Below are 16,411 nucleotides of genomic sequence, written 5' to 3'. Positions count from 1 at the left end.
CCAAAAAGATTATCCACTCAACAAGTGGATTTTTCTTTTTTATTCAAATCTCATATGACTTGTCGACAAATCTCTTGGTTTTTGGACATCCATATATTTCGCACCCTCCGGTCTTAGGAACGAACTCCAAAAAGATTATCCACTCAACAAGTGGATTTTTCTTTTTTATTCAAATCTCATATGACTTGTCGACAAATCTCTTGGTTTTTGGACACCCAGATATTCCGCACCATCCGATCTTAGGAACGAACTACAAAAAGATTATCCACTCAACAAGTGGATTTTTCTTTTTTATTCAAATCTCTTATGACTTGTTGACAAATCTCTTGGTTTTTGGACACCCAGATATTTCGCACCCTCCGGTCTTAGGAACGAACTCCAAAAAGATTATCCACTCAACAAGTGGATTTTTCTTTTTTATTCAAATCTCATATGACTTGTCGACAAATCTCTTGGTTTTTGGACATCCAGATATTCCGCACCATCCGGTCTTAGGAACGAACTCCAAAAAGATTATCCACTCAACAAGTCATATGAGATTTGAATAAAAAAGAAAAATCCACTTGTTGAGTGGATAATCTTTTTGGAGTTCGTTCCTAAGACCTGATGGTGCAGAATATCTGGATATCCAAAAACCACAAGATTTGTCGAATCATACCCTAATGCTGTCCTATAATTTAGACAGCATCTGGCTCTGGTGAGTGTGCATTTCATTCATTCATTGGTGGTGGATCATATATCAACGTTTATGAACTCTCATCATCTATATTGGGATTTATCCATGAATTTCATCACATCATACAAATTAACTTTTATGATATTATTTACTATATTCCCTTCACAAGGATAATGTCTGTTTCATTTTACTAGGTTTATTTTTAAACATAATTTTTAGAGCGCAGCAAAACACCCTCCCCCCCCCCCCTTTTTGTATAGTTCAGTGTATGTATATTTACGCTTTCTTTGCTAGCCGCTGACATATTGAATCATTAGCGCTGAATCATCACCCTTGTTTTATTATTGTTTGTGCTCCTTCCAGGTGATGTCATCTTGGGTCATCTCCTGATGTCATGGCCACCTCTTTCTCCTCATCCTCACAAGGTATGACTGCTGATCCTGACAATCCATTCCAATGTTTTCCTACATCTCACCTCTCTAGAGATTGGAATTAGATGATAGGACATCTTATGTCTCCATAGTCTGGACATTTCCTGTAGACATCTGGTCAGTCCACCCATTAGAAGAGTTCAGGAGCTTTCATCAATTCCACAATCACATTCCTGTATCTTCAGATTTTATTTATCATTGATGGAAATGATCTTCTGAAATGGCCCAGTGATCCATCATGACTGGTTTACCCCAAATGTTATGGGTATTTGTGTAGAGGTCAGGGGAATCCTTTGCCTATAATCCTAAGAATAAAACATGACACATGCTGCTGGGAGAATTAGGGGTAATCAGAGTTTTTAGCTCACACTCTCCAGACCCATCATTATTCAGGGTATATTTTTTAAAAATTTAACCACTTTAGGAATGGAGGATTTTCCTGCTTTACGTCCAGGCCACTTTTTGCAACTTGTCACTGTGTGACTTTAACTGACAATTGCGCGGTCATGCAACGCCGTACCCAAACGAAATTTACGTCCTTTTTTTCCCCACAAACGGAGCTTTCTTTTGGTGGTATTTGATCACCTCTGTGCTTTTTATTTTTTGCGATATTAATAAAAATAGCGACAATTTTGAAAAAATAAAATTTTTCTACTTTGACAGTTAAAAAATATCCAATATATTCAATTTTTGTCATATATTTAGTGTATGATGTGAAGTGAGTGGTGCGCTTTATCCAAGTGATTATATACAATTCAATGTGCATAAATCTCAAATGTGCATAATCAAATTACACAAAATAATAGAGAACCGAAGTATGATGAAACCAGAGTCCCAAACACAACGTATCTAAACTTCTTAAATAATAATCCAGTGATCAAAAGTGTTGTCAGATGGTGATGGAATCAAACGGTGACTTAACAATTCCCTCCACCTGTTAGAATTCCTCCTTACCGGACGAATTAAAAGTGAGTGCTCCTCATTGCAATAACCAACAATCAGTCCCTGTGCCCAAACCAAAAAGAATCGTGCTCTCCACCGTGCATGCAAAGTAGCCTGCTTGGCCTCTTACCAGATAGGTATGAATGAAGCACTCTGCCAAAAAACTCTTGGAAGTGAATGACTCTCTGTCCAGATGATTTTGAGCAGCCGATTGGTAAGACTCAGCAGAAGGATCGTATCACTCCAATGAACTTGAAGAGTGCCATGGTAGATCCAGCGTGGTTCTCGCTCTCTCCACATTGGAGAGAGCGAGAACCACGCTGGATCTACCATGGCACTCTTCAAGTTCATTGGAGTGATACGATCCTTCTGCTGAGTCTTACCAATGGAGAGAGCGAGAACCACGCTGGATCTACCATGGCACTCTTCAAGTTCATTGGAGTGATACGATCCTTCTGCTGAGTCTTACCAATGGAGAGAGCGAGAACCACGCTGGATCTACCATGGCAGTCTTCAAGTTCATTGGAGTGATACGATCCTTCTGCTGAGTCTTACCAATGGAGAGAGCGAGAACCACGCTGGATCTACCATGGCACTCTTCAAGTTCATTGGAGTGATACGATCCTTCTGCTGAGTCTTACCAATGGAGAGAGCAAGAACCACGCTGGATCTACCATGGCACTCTTCAAGTTCATTGGAGTGATACGATCCTTCTGCTGAGTCTTACCAATGGAGAGAGCGAGAACCACGCTGGATCTACCATGGCACTCTTCAAGTTCATTGGAGTGATACGATCCTTCTGCTGAGTCTTACCAATGGAGAGAGCGAGAACCACGCTGGATCTACCATGGCACTCTTCAAGTTCATTGGAGTGATACGATCCTTCTGCTGAGTCTTACCAATGGAGAGAGCGAGAACCACGCTGGATCTACCATGGCACTCTTCAAGTTCATTGGAGTGATACGATCCTTCTGCTGAGTCTTACCAATGGAGAGAGCGAGAACCACGCTGGATCTACCATGGCACTCTTCAAGTTCATTGGAGTGATACGATCCTTCTGCTGAGTCTTACCAATGGAGAGAGCGAGAACCACGCTGGATCTACCATGGCACTCTTCAAGTTCATTGGAGTGATACGATCCTTCTGCTGAGTCTTACCAATGGAGAGAGCGAGAACCACGCTGGATCTACCATGGCACTCTTCAAGTTCATTGGAGTGATACGATCCTTCTGCTGAGTCTTACCAATCGGCTGCTCAAAATCATCTGGACAGAGAGTCATTCACTTCCAAGAGTTATTTGGCAGAGTGCTTCATTCATACCTATCTGGTAAGAGGCCAAGCAGGCTACTTTGCATGCACGGTGGAGAGCACGATTCTTTTTGGTTTGGGCACAGGGACTGATTGTTGGTTATTGCAATGAGGAGCACTTACTTTTAATCCGTCCGGTAAGGAGGAATTCTAACAGGTGGAGGGAATTGTTAAGTCACCGTTTGATTCCATGACCATCTGACAACACTTTTGATCACTGGATTATTATTTAAGAAGTTTAGATACGTTGTGTTTGGGACTCTGGTTTCATCATACTTCGTTTCTCTATTATTTTGTGTAATTTGATTATGCACATTTGAGATTTATGCACATTGAATTGTATATAATCACATGGATAAAGCGCACCACTCACTTCACATCATACACTTATTTTTCATCTGGGAGCAGCTTATCACAGACCAGCGCACTTTCTTTTCATACACTGTCATATATTTAGGCCAAAATGTATTTAGCAACATGTCTTTGACAAAAAAATTCTCAATGAGCGTATTTTTAACCACTTTAAGACAGGAAGATTTTACCCCATTCCTGATCAGGCCATATTTTGTGATTCGGCACTGCGTTATTTTAACGGACAATTGCGCGGTCGTGCGATGCTGTAAATTAAATTTATGTTTTTTTTTCTACACAAACAGAGCTTTCTTTTGGTGGTATTTGATCACCTGTGCGATTTTTACTTTTTGTGCTATAAACAAAAAAAGAGCGACAATTTTGAAAAAATTTATTTTAATTTTATATGAAATTCCTCAAAAAAAATGTAAAAATCAAAATTTTTTAACATTTTAGGCCAATTTGTTTTCTGCTACATATGTTTGGTAAAAAAAAATCGCAATAAGCATATTTTGATTGGTTTGCGCAAAAGTTATCGCAGCTACTAACTACGTGAAATTTATGTCATTTTTATTGTTTTTTTTTTAAACTAGTAATGTCGGCGATCTGTGATTTTTTTTTTTGCGTGACTGCGACATTGCAGCGGACAGATCGGACCCCTAACTGACATTTTTGACACTTTTGGGAGTACCAGTGACATTACTAAAGTAATCAGTGCTATAAATATACACTGTTACTGTAATAATGACACTGGCAGGGAAGCGGTTAACTTTATTGGTGATCAAGGGGTTAATGTATGCCTGGTGCTTATTGACGTGTGTGGGGGGAGGGGACTGTGTGACACAGGCACAGATTGCAGGTTGAGCTATGCTGAATCCTGTAATCTGTGACTGTCTGTCACATAGGAGATCCGCCCGCTTTGTTTACACAAGCGGGCGGATCTCCTCACTCGATCCCCGACGATCGCGGAAGAGCGGCGGTGAACACCGCCTCTCCTCCCCTGGCCCGACTCCCGCTGTGTCTGAATACAGCGGGAGCGAGCCTCCGGCGGCACGCGCACGCCGCCCACAAGGGAAGGAGTCCAGCGACGTAGGTCCACGTCACTGGACAGAATCGAGCCACTTTGCCGCAGTACGCTCCATGTGAGCGGTCGGCAAGTGGTTAAAGATTCTTTACATTTACTAGGAAACAATCACTAAGCATGATGTTTGAAAATGATAATCCATACATATACATTATTGGGGTCTATTTTTTTTAAATTGCTTATTGTTTCAGCATTCACACAGAATTATGAACAATTCTACTAGGCTTATTTCCTATGATAATCAGCTCCATCTAGTGGCCATAATGCATTATTTTCCTGAAAAACCCCAATCAGGCAAACACCACATTATTACCACTGGTTGGAGCCAATCATTTTAAGAAAATAAATATTAGACACATCATAAGAATTATTCTCAAAGGTGATTTTTTTTTTTAAATAAACAGACCCCTAGGTGTTTTCACCCAAAATTCATTTACATTTGTTAGAGGTGACGTCACATTCGTTAGAGGTAATTTACCATCATGAAGGCAGTCATGTGAGATTATCACAGGAGAGCCAGTCCCTCCATAGGTTGATGTACACAGGGCTTTTTTTCAGCTGGAAGTTGGTGGAACAGGTCCTTAGCTCCATGTTTACCACTATTACTTGTAAACACAAAAGTCTGGCTTCTATACTTACAAGTCTCCAGCTTGTCTCCCAGTGGCTCCCACTGAGTGCAGGATGGGGACAAGGGAGAAGCAGGTGCCCAGGGTGCATTACGGATTCCAGCACCACCACAGAATGAATTTCCTGCAAATGAGAGAGGCGGAGCCACCTACAGTGTGCGGGGAGGTACCAGAGCTGGATGGGTGCTTTAGCATATTACAACAACCAGGGTTTTTTTTTTCAGAAAAGAAATGGGGGGAACGCAGTTCCGGCACCTCCAGCACTGAATGTATTCCATGGCAAGGGGTGCTGGAGGGTCTACTGATGCTGGCTGCTGGGGGATCTATTGTTGCTGGAGGGGATATATTTTTGCATGGCAATATATTGTTGCTGGTGGAGGATCTTTTGATACTGGGGGTTAATTGTTGCTGGAAGGAATCGACTGTTTAGTGAGGGGTCTACAGTTTCTGGCTGCTAGAGAGTCTATTGATGCTGGCTGCTTGGAGATCGTTTGCTGCTGCTGGGGGTCTATTGCTGCTGGGGGGGGGGGGGTGTCTATTGCTACTGGCTGTGGGGGGTTCTTTTTTATTGCTTTTCATGTTGTCATAACCAAATTCCATACATTCCACTAAAAAATTATACTTGGCTCTATATTTTCTAAAAGGGGCTGTACTAGAAGCTGGGTAGGGGGTGGAACCAAGGGTCGGTGCTCGGAGGTGGGTATGGGTGGAACCAAGGGTTAATGCTCAGAGGTGGGTAGGGGTGGAGACACAAAGTAACTAAGAAGGGGGAGTTCCTGCACCTATTCTCTGAGAAAAAAAAGCCTTGACAACAACAAAAGTAAGACATGTGGAAGATGGTGGAGCTTTTAAGGGGGGGGGGGATTTGCATGCAGAGGTCAGAGCAAAAGAGGGGTGAAAAGTGAGATATGGATGGGGAATGCAGAGGTAAGCAGCTGTGGAAGAAGGCTGAACTCTATGTTCTGTTTGTAGCGCATCCCCAAAATCTGCACGTAATGCAGTCCTGGTATTTGATGCCCCTTTAAGATCCTCCCACTGTTAGTGAAATTGGATCACACCTACTATTTGGTACGGTTTGGAGGGTGTGGGGGGGGGGTGGGGAGGAGGCGAGATTTGGAGGGGGATGTGGTTATGTTCCTGATCCTATTTTCTGAGAAAAAAAAGCCCTGGATGTACATATAGACACATTGGGATATATTTCCTTTCTATATGTTCTTTATAGCATTGCTGTCCGCAAGTAAAGACTTCTCTGCTATCATGTAACAGAAACGGTCCAATCAGGATTAATGATTGTGGTTACCAATTGTCCTCTCTGCAGGGTTCACTCCTGATGTTGGGGGAAAGCGGAAACAAACCATTGGGGATCTTATCATATATTCTCTGGAGGATCTGAAAGGATGTGAGTTTAAGAGATTTAGGAACAAATTGTCTGATTTCTCCTATGAAGATAAACTTCCCCTTCCCCGAGGAAGACTAGAAAATGCTGACTGGATCACCACCAAGGACCTCCTGATAAACACATATGGGGAAGAAGGGGCTTTGGATGTCACCATTGATGTCTTTACACTGATCGGTCTGATGGGACCCGCAAAGGACCTCCAGGAGAGGAGAGCACAACATGGTGAGTTCCCGTCTGTAATGACCATTTCCTAAACAATATCTGTGTGAGAAAGAATTAGGGATCACAAAGGGAAAGCCAGTGATATTCAATCAGGGCTGGATTATCCACAATGTCGCATATGTAGGAGTTTAGGCTCCCTGTGGATGTCAAGGGGACCCAGTTACAACCTTAATTCTCTGACAGTAAACCATGGGAATCAAAACATTTGAAACTGTGCACCTAGCAGTCTCCAAATGCCTGCAGCATGCCTCATTCAGACCCTGCGGTACAATTGTGGTTCGGTTTAGGGCCCCAGATGTCCAACTGAACATTCAGGGCCCATGATACGCGAGGGCCAGGGTCACCTGATCTGTGTTTCATTGAGAGGGTCCTCTCTCACACATCACATGGAGGCTGCTTATTACAGCTATCTTCTTTTTACCTAAAATGAGTAAAAACAGTCCACAACAGTGGGACTAGTACAATTCTATAACTGTGGTAACAGTCACAATAGTGTGTATGAGGGAACTCCTACCTAAAGGCACCCACCACTTTTATTTGTTTAGTTTATGTTTCAACCCTACTCAGCTAAGTGCCGGTTCACACTAGTACGACTTGTCAGGCGACTTGGTCAGCCTGACAAGTCGCGCACCATCACGGTCCATTGTGCGGTACAGGAACGGTTCTAATAGGAGCGACACAAGCGAAAAAGGTTCCTGTACTACTTCGGGGCGACCTGGAGCGACTTGCATAGACATTCATTTTATGAAGTCCATGCAAGTCGTGCCGAAGTCGCGGTGCACGCGACTTCACAGGTTGCCCCCGAAGTCGTGCCGCTTCAGTGTGAACCGCCACTTTCCTTTTGTACTTGTTATGAGAGAGAGAGAGAGAGACCAAACTCACTCACCCTTGTCTTAATGGACCTTGCTTTGTGCACTGGTGTGCAGTCATGTTGGAACAGGAAGAGGCCATCCCCAAACTGTTCCCACAAAGTTGGGAGCATGAAATTGTCCAAAATGTCTTGGTATGCAGGCGCCTTAAGAGTTCCCTTCACTGGAACTAAGGGGCCAAGCCTAACCCCTGAAAAACAACCCCACACCAAAATCCTCCCTACACCAAAAGATTTAGACCAGTGCACAAAGCAAGGTCCATAAAGGCATGGATGAGCGAGTTTTAGGTTGCAGCGTCTGGCACTACCATTGTGCTAAGAAACTCTGACGTTTTACAATTTATATACAATATATATATATATATATATATATATATATATATATATATATATATATATATATATGTAGCACCCTCCTAGGTACTGTAGGTGCTAGGAAGAAGCATATGGGTGGCCCTGTCTGCATATCAGGAGGGCCTGATAATTGTTTAGGCTGCCATGTGCTTCCAAGGGTGTCTGTTGAGTCTGGGGAGTCTCCCCACTGTGTCCAATGAGGGTTCTTATTGGACAGTGGAGGAAACCTGACCAATAACACACCAGGGCTTGTATCCATTTCAGAGGGCAGAATCTGTTGCAAAGCATCCTGGGATGGGGTATAAGTCTGAGGGGAGCACATGATGCAGTGTCTTTGGTGGGAAGCAGAGTCCCAGGAGGAAGGTGACGGCTGTCTCAGTGCTCACACTTGGAGGAACATGCACAGGGGTACTTTTTTTGCACCCGGTGGCCCAGGGGGACCCATATCCAGCAAAACGGCTGGAAATCGTGCTATATATATATATATATATATATATATATATATCTCGTTTACCCTCGAAGGGGCCACTGGGGATAGACAGGTCTTACTTATCTGTCCAGAGGCTGTCAGCCTAGGTACACTGAAAGATTGTAAATTCAATCTAGGGGTATCTCTTGAGGATTTATTGCAGTACTTGAACATGGGTGGGTAGAAGGATCAGGGCCAGCATCAGCATAAAGCTGCTAGGCAGCCAGAATAAGGGGGGGTGGGGTGTCAAATACCAAATCCCTGAATCTCTAAGTGGGAGCAGAGGCCAGCATCTCCATCCACCATTCTGTCTAGAGACCCCCCCCCCCACAGAGCTACCTATCCAAAGAGATCAGCTGTGCTCACCAATCTCTGTCGCTGCTGCTTCACTGCACCGGGACCATGACAAAATCCTCTAGAGTGGAGGGGGAGCCAAGCGGACGGCAGATCCAAGATGATGGAGCGGCACTGCCTTAGAGAGTCACCAAGCTAAAGCAGAGAGACACACCTTCTAAACTGAGCAGGTCTGTCCACTGTCCTGCCAAAACTCACTCCCAGCCCTCTTGCTGCATCAGACTCTTCTCCTCCTGCAGAGTCCTTGCTTTCTCTGGAGAACATCCAGACTGCACTCGTCATGCTAAATACCTCTGCAACCCTCTCACCCTCAAACACCATGAGTAAGGCTTCTCGGCCTTCTGCTACTGCATGCTCTGTTACTAATGATGAACCAAAACTTTGTTTTAAAGAGGAAGTCAATTTACCTTGTTATACTGTAAATATCTCCTAAATGTGCACCGTTTAGGAGATATTTACTGTATATGCAGCCGATGACATCATCGGCGCATGCACTCTGAAGGAACGGCCATCTGTACCGTTACTTCAGAGCCCTGTGCCGTGACTGGTGACTCCCACACACATGCGCAGGAATGATTTCACGCAGCTCTGGCTAGTCACACAGCTGGAGTCCGCAGACCCGGAAGGAACATGGGTGAAGATGGATGTGGCCTCCTGTGGGAGGCCTCCATGCGGCTTCCAGTGGCAGTGAGTGCTTTCTTTGCAGGTAAGTTTCACAGTATGCGATGCATACTAACACATTATGCCTTTACTTTGCAGGTCATATAAAAAAAAAATCGCTTTACTTCCTCTCTAAAAGAAATCGTGGCTGCAGTTCACACTTATAACACCTCTCTAACCAATCTCACAGATGACATAAAAGGAGACGTATAGCCAAAGCTTTTTTGACCATGCTTCTCTTATGATCACAGGAGTGCACTTCATTCCTGTAACCCATATTCAGCTAACAGCAGGCTAAAGTCCACTGTTGTCACTCATGTCGGGATCCGCCCAGATGCCTGGATCAGCAGCTGGCTCACCCTCTCAGTGTGGTGCTCACACCCCTCCACAGCCTGACATTCCAGTGAACACTGGAGGGGTAGAGCAGAGAGCCGGTGGCTAACAGTCACTGCTCTCTGCTCACTGAAGACCGAGAAGTGAGTGATCAGCGGTCTTTGAGGAAGTGGAGGACAGATGCAGCATTGGATTGATGCTGCATCCACCTAGATGAGTATGTATTTTTTTAAATTCCTAAACTTCTCTTTTGAAATCCAACTTCCCAGCCACCTGTTGGGTATTTGGATTTTTAAAATACCTGTCTTTCATTCCCTAATGCTTCTCCCCCTCTTCTACTTGGCGCAGTGTGGATGTTTTAGTTTGCTTCATCTACCAGCTGTCTGTAGCCAGTGAGGAGAAGTGAGGCATGCATAACCCCACCCCCTCAGTACACACTAACATTTAGTGCTAGTTCAGCAAATTCAAGATTTTCAAAGCTGAGTGACGTCCTTCATGCTGCGCCCCCATCACATTATGGGCACCATGTGGGGGTTGAATAAACCCTCCCTCCTTCATTACACACGACGTTCAGAGGCAGTGTGATAAACATTTTTGATGCGGCATTATGTCCTTCAAGTTGCACTCCATCACATAATGACGGGGTGCGAGGGGGCACCAAATTGCACCTTCACCTGTGTAGACAAAAATATTTGCACAAGTCCCAAGAGGGATAAGGATGCAGGACACTCCAAAACTCACTCAAGAATAGAAGACAGATTCTCAAGTGAAGTCCTTCAATAGCAGCCTTAAGTTATGCTAGAGGTAGAGGGGACAGACAAAGAGTCTGAGACTCTGAATGAGCAGTCACAGTCCTTGTAGCAACCTCTGGCATCTTACCCTCAAAGCACAGGCACATCTAGAGCTCTAGGCAAAAAGTCCTACTCGTAATGTCCAGAAACAGCTCCCCAACCAGCTTCCCTGTGGTACTCTCCATTGAAAGGGGTTCTTCCACCCAACATCTTAAGGTAGTGTCCTCCTAAAGTCCAGGTTCCTCCAGGCCATCAGCCAAGCACATGCTGAGGCGTGATAGCATCAGCTCTCTAGTAACACAGGCTGCCTCCCATGGGCAGAGGCCCCAGGAGAAGAGAGCTCTGAACAAACCCTCCCAAACATTTATCTTCCACACAGCCACACCTTCTAAACCCCCCTCTCAGGGACTGGCTGAGGTCAGATACAAGTTCATAGTCCAGAAATGTATTGGCCTACTCTATTTCCACGATGTTTCTTCCAGAGGCATGCAGGAAAAATCAACCTCCAGGTTTAGAGGTAGACCTGACCAGACCTAAAAAATAAATTTCTGCTAAACTGGTTACAGTGGAGCCAAAAATGTATTGTACCCAGCCTATGGAAGGACACTATATATATATATATATATATATATATATATATATATATATATATATATATATTGTGACAGGAAGTCAGGTAAATCTGTGGATGTTGTCACAGACAGGAGATGCTTCTGCTTGGGTTAGACAAATCACCAATTACTATAGGGTGTCGGCTGCAAAGGCAGCAGGAAGGCTTAAGGAAGTTGAAAGGCCTTCAGCTGTTCGGAATGAGGAAGTTAAGGCCTCTATAATTTGTCCAAAGGAAGTCTATTGATTGCTGCCTCCTGATGCTGTGTGAGCTGGGGAGAGGAGGACAGTCAGATGTGTGCCTCCCGACGCTGTGTGAGCATGGGAGAAGGATTGCTGCCTCCTGACGCTGTGTGAGCTGGGGAGAGGAGGACAGTCAGATGTGTGCCTCCCGACGCTGTGTGAGCATGGGAGAAGGAATGCCCCCTGAAGCTGTGTGAGCATGGGGAAGACCTCCTGGAGCGATGTGCGCTGAGGAGGGTAAAAAGGGTGAAGACTTCTCAAGGTGAGAAAATGAACTATTTCTATGTGAAGAGTGTGAAGAGAAAACCCAATGGATGTTTTCTATGTGAAAGGAAAGTCCAATGAACATGTGCTGTGTGAAGAGAAAAGGGACATTCTCTATGTGAAGAGATAATAAATGGACTATTGATAGTCTGCTGTATGATCAGCCAAGTCTGCCCAACAGTAGGTTGGAGACAGACTCCGTAGGTAGGTTCCTGTGTGTGAGAAGGTAGCTGCCCACAGTGGCAAGGATTATTTTGTGTTTTATTTTATTTTGGATGTTTTTGACGCTTGCAGTCTGGTGAAGAAAATTGCATGAATAAACCAAACTGTTGTTTGCAACCACTTCTTGGCTATCTCCTTGTGTAACGAACCCCCCCAAGGGGTCATCCACACCCGCCACCGAGCTAATCCCCCACAATATATATATATATACAGTATATATTACCCTACCTGTTTTGTTTTTTTTATCATCTGAATAATGTTACACATAACAATATATGAATACATAATCTAATGTTCTTTTACTATATTAATGTCCTTTTCAAGAGAATTCATTAGAAAGATTGCGTTCACAACCTATATATTTTATGAACCTTTCAGATCTCAGTAGTGCTTTACAGAAAACCTCTGGCTCACACAATTTGGGTTGGTAGTGGAGCATCCCAATCTTAAATAGTCTCTGATAGCCGTCTTAATAAGGATTTACCTTGTATGTTGATGGGAGCCACAAATCCCAGTGGATCATATAGACTGTTGACCGCTAACATGGCTTGCTTGCAGCACTGACTTGAGAGCCAAAAGTGTCTTTTAATAAGTTCCACCAGAGGCCCAGACTTCTCTGAACAGGAGGCATGTCCATTCCCAGATTTAAATCACTAAATCCTGAACAAGGTTGCCAGGCTGAAAGGCTTTCATCACAGCAGCACTGTTTGAGGCAATCCTATGGAGTCTGAGGTTGGCCTCAGACAGCATACTTTGAGTCCTTTGGAGCATGTCTATGGCTTCTTCATTTGTGGGTAAGGATTTAAGATTGACGTCCACATAGATGTCTCTCTCAACGAAGTGTCAAGCATCTGCTCTATACTCCTTTTCGCCATGAAGAGCAGTCCTTCGTAGACCATATCTTGCAACAGCAGGCGAGGGACTGTTTCCGAAGACATGTACTTTCATGCGGTATTCAATCACTTCATTGTTTATGTTGTCGTGGTGCCACAGAAACCTTAGGAGGTTTTGTATGGTCTTGTTCAATGTCAGCAGTTATGGCAACTGACTCTCTTTTTACCCTCATAAGTACTCCTAAAAGGTTGTTAGTTAGGTTAGGACCAGTGAGAAGAACATCATTCACTCTCTCTATCTTCAATTGACAAGGCTATTCTGTTGTCATCACGTGTAGTATAAAACAATGTGCTACCTAAGTTGTCATTACAGGGGATGGGAGTAACATCAGATACCTGGATGATGTCAAGAGGCTTCTCCTTTACTTCATAATGATGAGAGCATTGTCTGAAGTGAGATGCACACCCACCTCTTAGCACATGAGTCTTGAAGTAGTTGATCTCAGATGGCATGGGCATTCTGTTTACGCATACATCTCCCACTATTACCCAGTCTAGATTAAGTATTTGTGCATATGGGGCGTCGTCAGATTTATTGCAATGCCAGGGTACTTTATGTAGTCTAAAGTCGGGTACACACTAGTAGAAAATCTGCCGAAAATTCCTGTCCGAGGTAAAATCGTACGATTTTCGGCTAGTGTGTACACAACTTTTGGCAGCCGATGCCGACATTTTCAACGAAAAAAAATGGAAGGACAAACACCAAAATTTTTATCGTCCGTCCCCAGATGACCAATTTTCGTTTAATGTCTATGCAGTACCTCTGCGAAAAATCAGATATGAAAGACCGGATCTGAAGTTGCTGACGACCCGGAAGTCTAGGAACAAATGTCCCAAAAAAAATAAAAAATCGAACGAGAAATTTTGTGAACATTATGCTGTCAACTAAAAACAGTTATGACCACTGAGCATGAGAGAGAAAAATCGGAGGATATTTCGTCCGATTTTCATCAAGTGTGTACGAGCCTTAGGAATGTCTCTTCCCAGCAAGACTATGATTTCAGTATCCATGTCCATTGGAGGAATCTCGGTAACCAGGTGCCTTAAGTGGGGATGGTGATACGCAGCTACTGGAGTAGGAATTTCTTCCCTGTTGTCTGGTATTTGGTCAACCTCAACTAATGTTGGCAAGTGTCAGGGATACCACATGCAGTCATCCAGCAAGGGTGATCAGATCAGTTGGCTGCACTAAGGAATCAGGACCCAGACGAATAAGGTTTAGATAAGTTTATTAAGCCAAAAGACACACTCGAATACCAACACCATTAGACCATTAACAAGACAGTGAAATATAAATGTGACAGTGCAAAACCTAAATACTAACCTAACTAACTATATACAAAAGGAGGGAGCATACAAGAGCAAGACAGGCCAGGGACAGGAGACAAGAGGAGCAGGAAGCCAGGTACAGGAAGCAGGGTAAAGGGAACCAGACTCAGGAGGATCAGGTTCAGCCAGGGTACAGGTTTCAGGATCAGTTTCAGACAGGGACACGAATTGCAGGTAAAATACTGAAGCCTTGAACCTCAGTGAAGGGCGGGCTTATATTCCCCCAGCAGTCCGCATCAGGTGCAGCTTAATTAAATTTACAGTCCAGCTGCTGGGAGACACCCGCTGGTGGGCACCAGAACTACGCCCTTCAGTTCCAGCAACAACAGTGCCACCAGCAGGTGACTCACCTACTGACACCAATCCTGACAGCAAGGGTATGCCCTTCTTTGCCTTGATATGGGAGACCATAAGCCCATCGGCCCTTCTGCCAGAGATTTCTACACAACCAGAACAGGTGTTGAGAATACATGTCCCTTTATGCCAAAGATCTCAAAGAATTAAGGTTTAACCAGGGATCTGTTGCTCTGCTCGCCTATTATGGCATACATCCTGGTAGGTTTCTCAGGTCGATCCTTTGGATATATTTTGATTAGACATACCTTGGTACAGCATTTGTGGCTTAATCTTTCTCCACAGACTTCAGTACATGAAAATGAAACATTTGTTGTGGCTGGAGCATGGCTTTGTTGCTCCCTGCCATGATTTGATTGATTGGTTTAATGTAGATGGCTGCTGTGGATTGTCTGGAAGTGGACCAGGATGCATAGCTGTAATGTGCTTGTCACGATTGCAGTCTGTGCACTGGATGACAATTTTAAAATTTTTAGCAAAATGGTCAAATGAAGCACAGCACTCATAGCATATTCCAAGTTTTTGGAGAATCTCCCTTTCTTGAACAGTCTTTTCCCTAAGCCCACAACATTTCTTAAGAGGGTGAGGTTTTTTGTGAATAGGGCACTGACGATCAGGATCCTTGTCTCTATCACCCTAATTACTCTGGTGATCAGGAGAGGATACGGGAGGTGGGTTGTCTGTCTTACAGGTCTATTCAAGTCTCTGTTTAGCTGCTTTGTTATCATACCTTAATGGTGATGATGACGATGAAGCAGGTAGGCTAGGCTCCCAGAAGCTAAATCTGGGATCATTTTGCATCCAGGCTTGTTCACTGATGAATATGAGAATGGATGAAAATATACTTTATAGTCTCTTTTATATCTTGAGCCCTGTTGTGCCCATTTCTCCTGCATTTTGCATGGCAGTTCAGACAACACTGGATTTACGCCATTGTCCGTGACCAGGTAGCTCAGCCCAGGTAGAAAAGGGTCTGCCCTAGCCAACTCTAGCTTCATGAGGAGGATCCTACTTTTTTTTTGTTATACCTATTTTTGGAACGTTTTGCAGTCTCTTGAAATGAGCACTTTCTATGGCTTTAGAGCTACCATAGGTTTGCTCAAGTCTTTCCCATGCAGCAGCAAGACCTGCATCTGGGTAGTCAACATTTACTGCTCTCAGTCTTTTAACATGATCTGCATATTCTGGCCCCAGCCACTTTTTAAGCAAATCAAGTTCTTCCCTGGATAGTTATTGAACCTTGAGAGGCTAATATTAATGAGCTCATAACAAATCATATATCTGGTGAAGTCAAATAGTTCTGATCTCTCACCCCTTGGTACCAAAGTAATTTGTGGAACCCCTTGGGCGTGAAAGGTCTCTGGTAAAAAAGGGTGAGGTTTACCAGAATAAAATGAAGTTGGAAGAGCATTTAGCTTAGTCTCAAAGGCTTCTTCTGGCTGTTGCTTGAACTGTGGCTTGTCGCTGGGAGTCACCTTGCCGTTGACAGGTGGTGATGTGGTTTGCTGTGTAGTTGCACTTGCTTTGTGGACTTGAAGAGACTCCAGCTTGTGCAAGTTGGAGGTCTCTGTGTTGAGATTCCGAACTGTAATGCCAGTAGGCAGTACAGGAGATGATTCTGTATCATTG

At 43.9% G+C, this 16,411-nt stretch overlaps 2 protein-coding genes across 2 annotated transcripts in view; one reads left to right on the top strand and one right to left on the bottom strand.

The window, feature by feature from the left end:
* Window positions 1–16,411, bottom strand: part of LOC309550283 (uncharacterized protein) — a 1,519,274-nt gene that overhangs the window by 495,490 nt on the left and 1,007,373 nt on the right.
* The window catches only part of LOC309549995 (NACHT, LRR and PYD domains-containing protein 3-like), a 56,108-nt gene continuing 40,733 nt past the window's right edge, over window positions 1,037–16,411 (top strand). The window contains exons 1-2 of the mRNA XM_082250469.1: window positions 1,037–1,101; window positions 6,737–7,039. Of these exons, the coding sequence (XP_082106595.1) occupies window positions 1,071–1,101; window positions 6,737–7,039 (334 nt within the window). The 5' untranslated portion in view covers window positions 1,037–1,070. The remainder of the gene's footprint in view (window positions 1,102–6,736; window positions 7,040–16,411) is intronic.

The sequence above is a fragment of the Pelophylax lessonae genome (genome assembly GCF_965119305.1).
Source record: "Pelophylax lessonae genome assembly, chromosome: 3".
Taxonomy (NCBI): Eukaryota; Metazoa; Chordata; class Amphibia; order Anura; family Ranidae; genus Pelophylax; species Pelophylax lessonae.
Note: the sequence above shows the minus strand (reverse complement) of the source record. Positions and strands in the feature narration are given on the sequence as shown.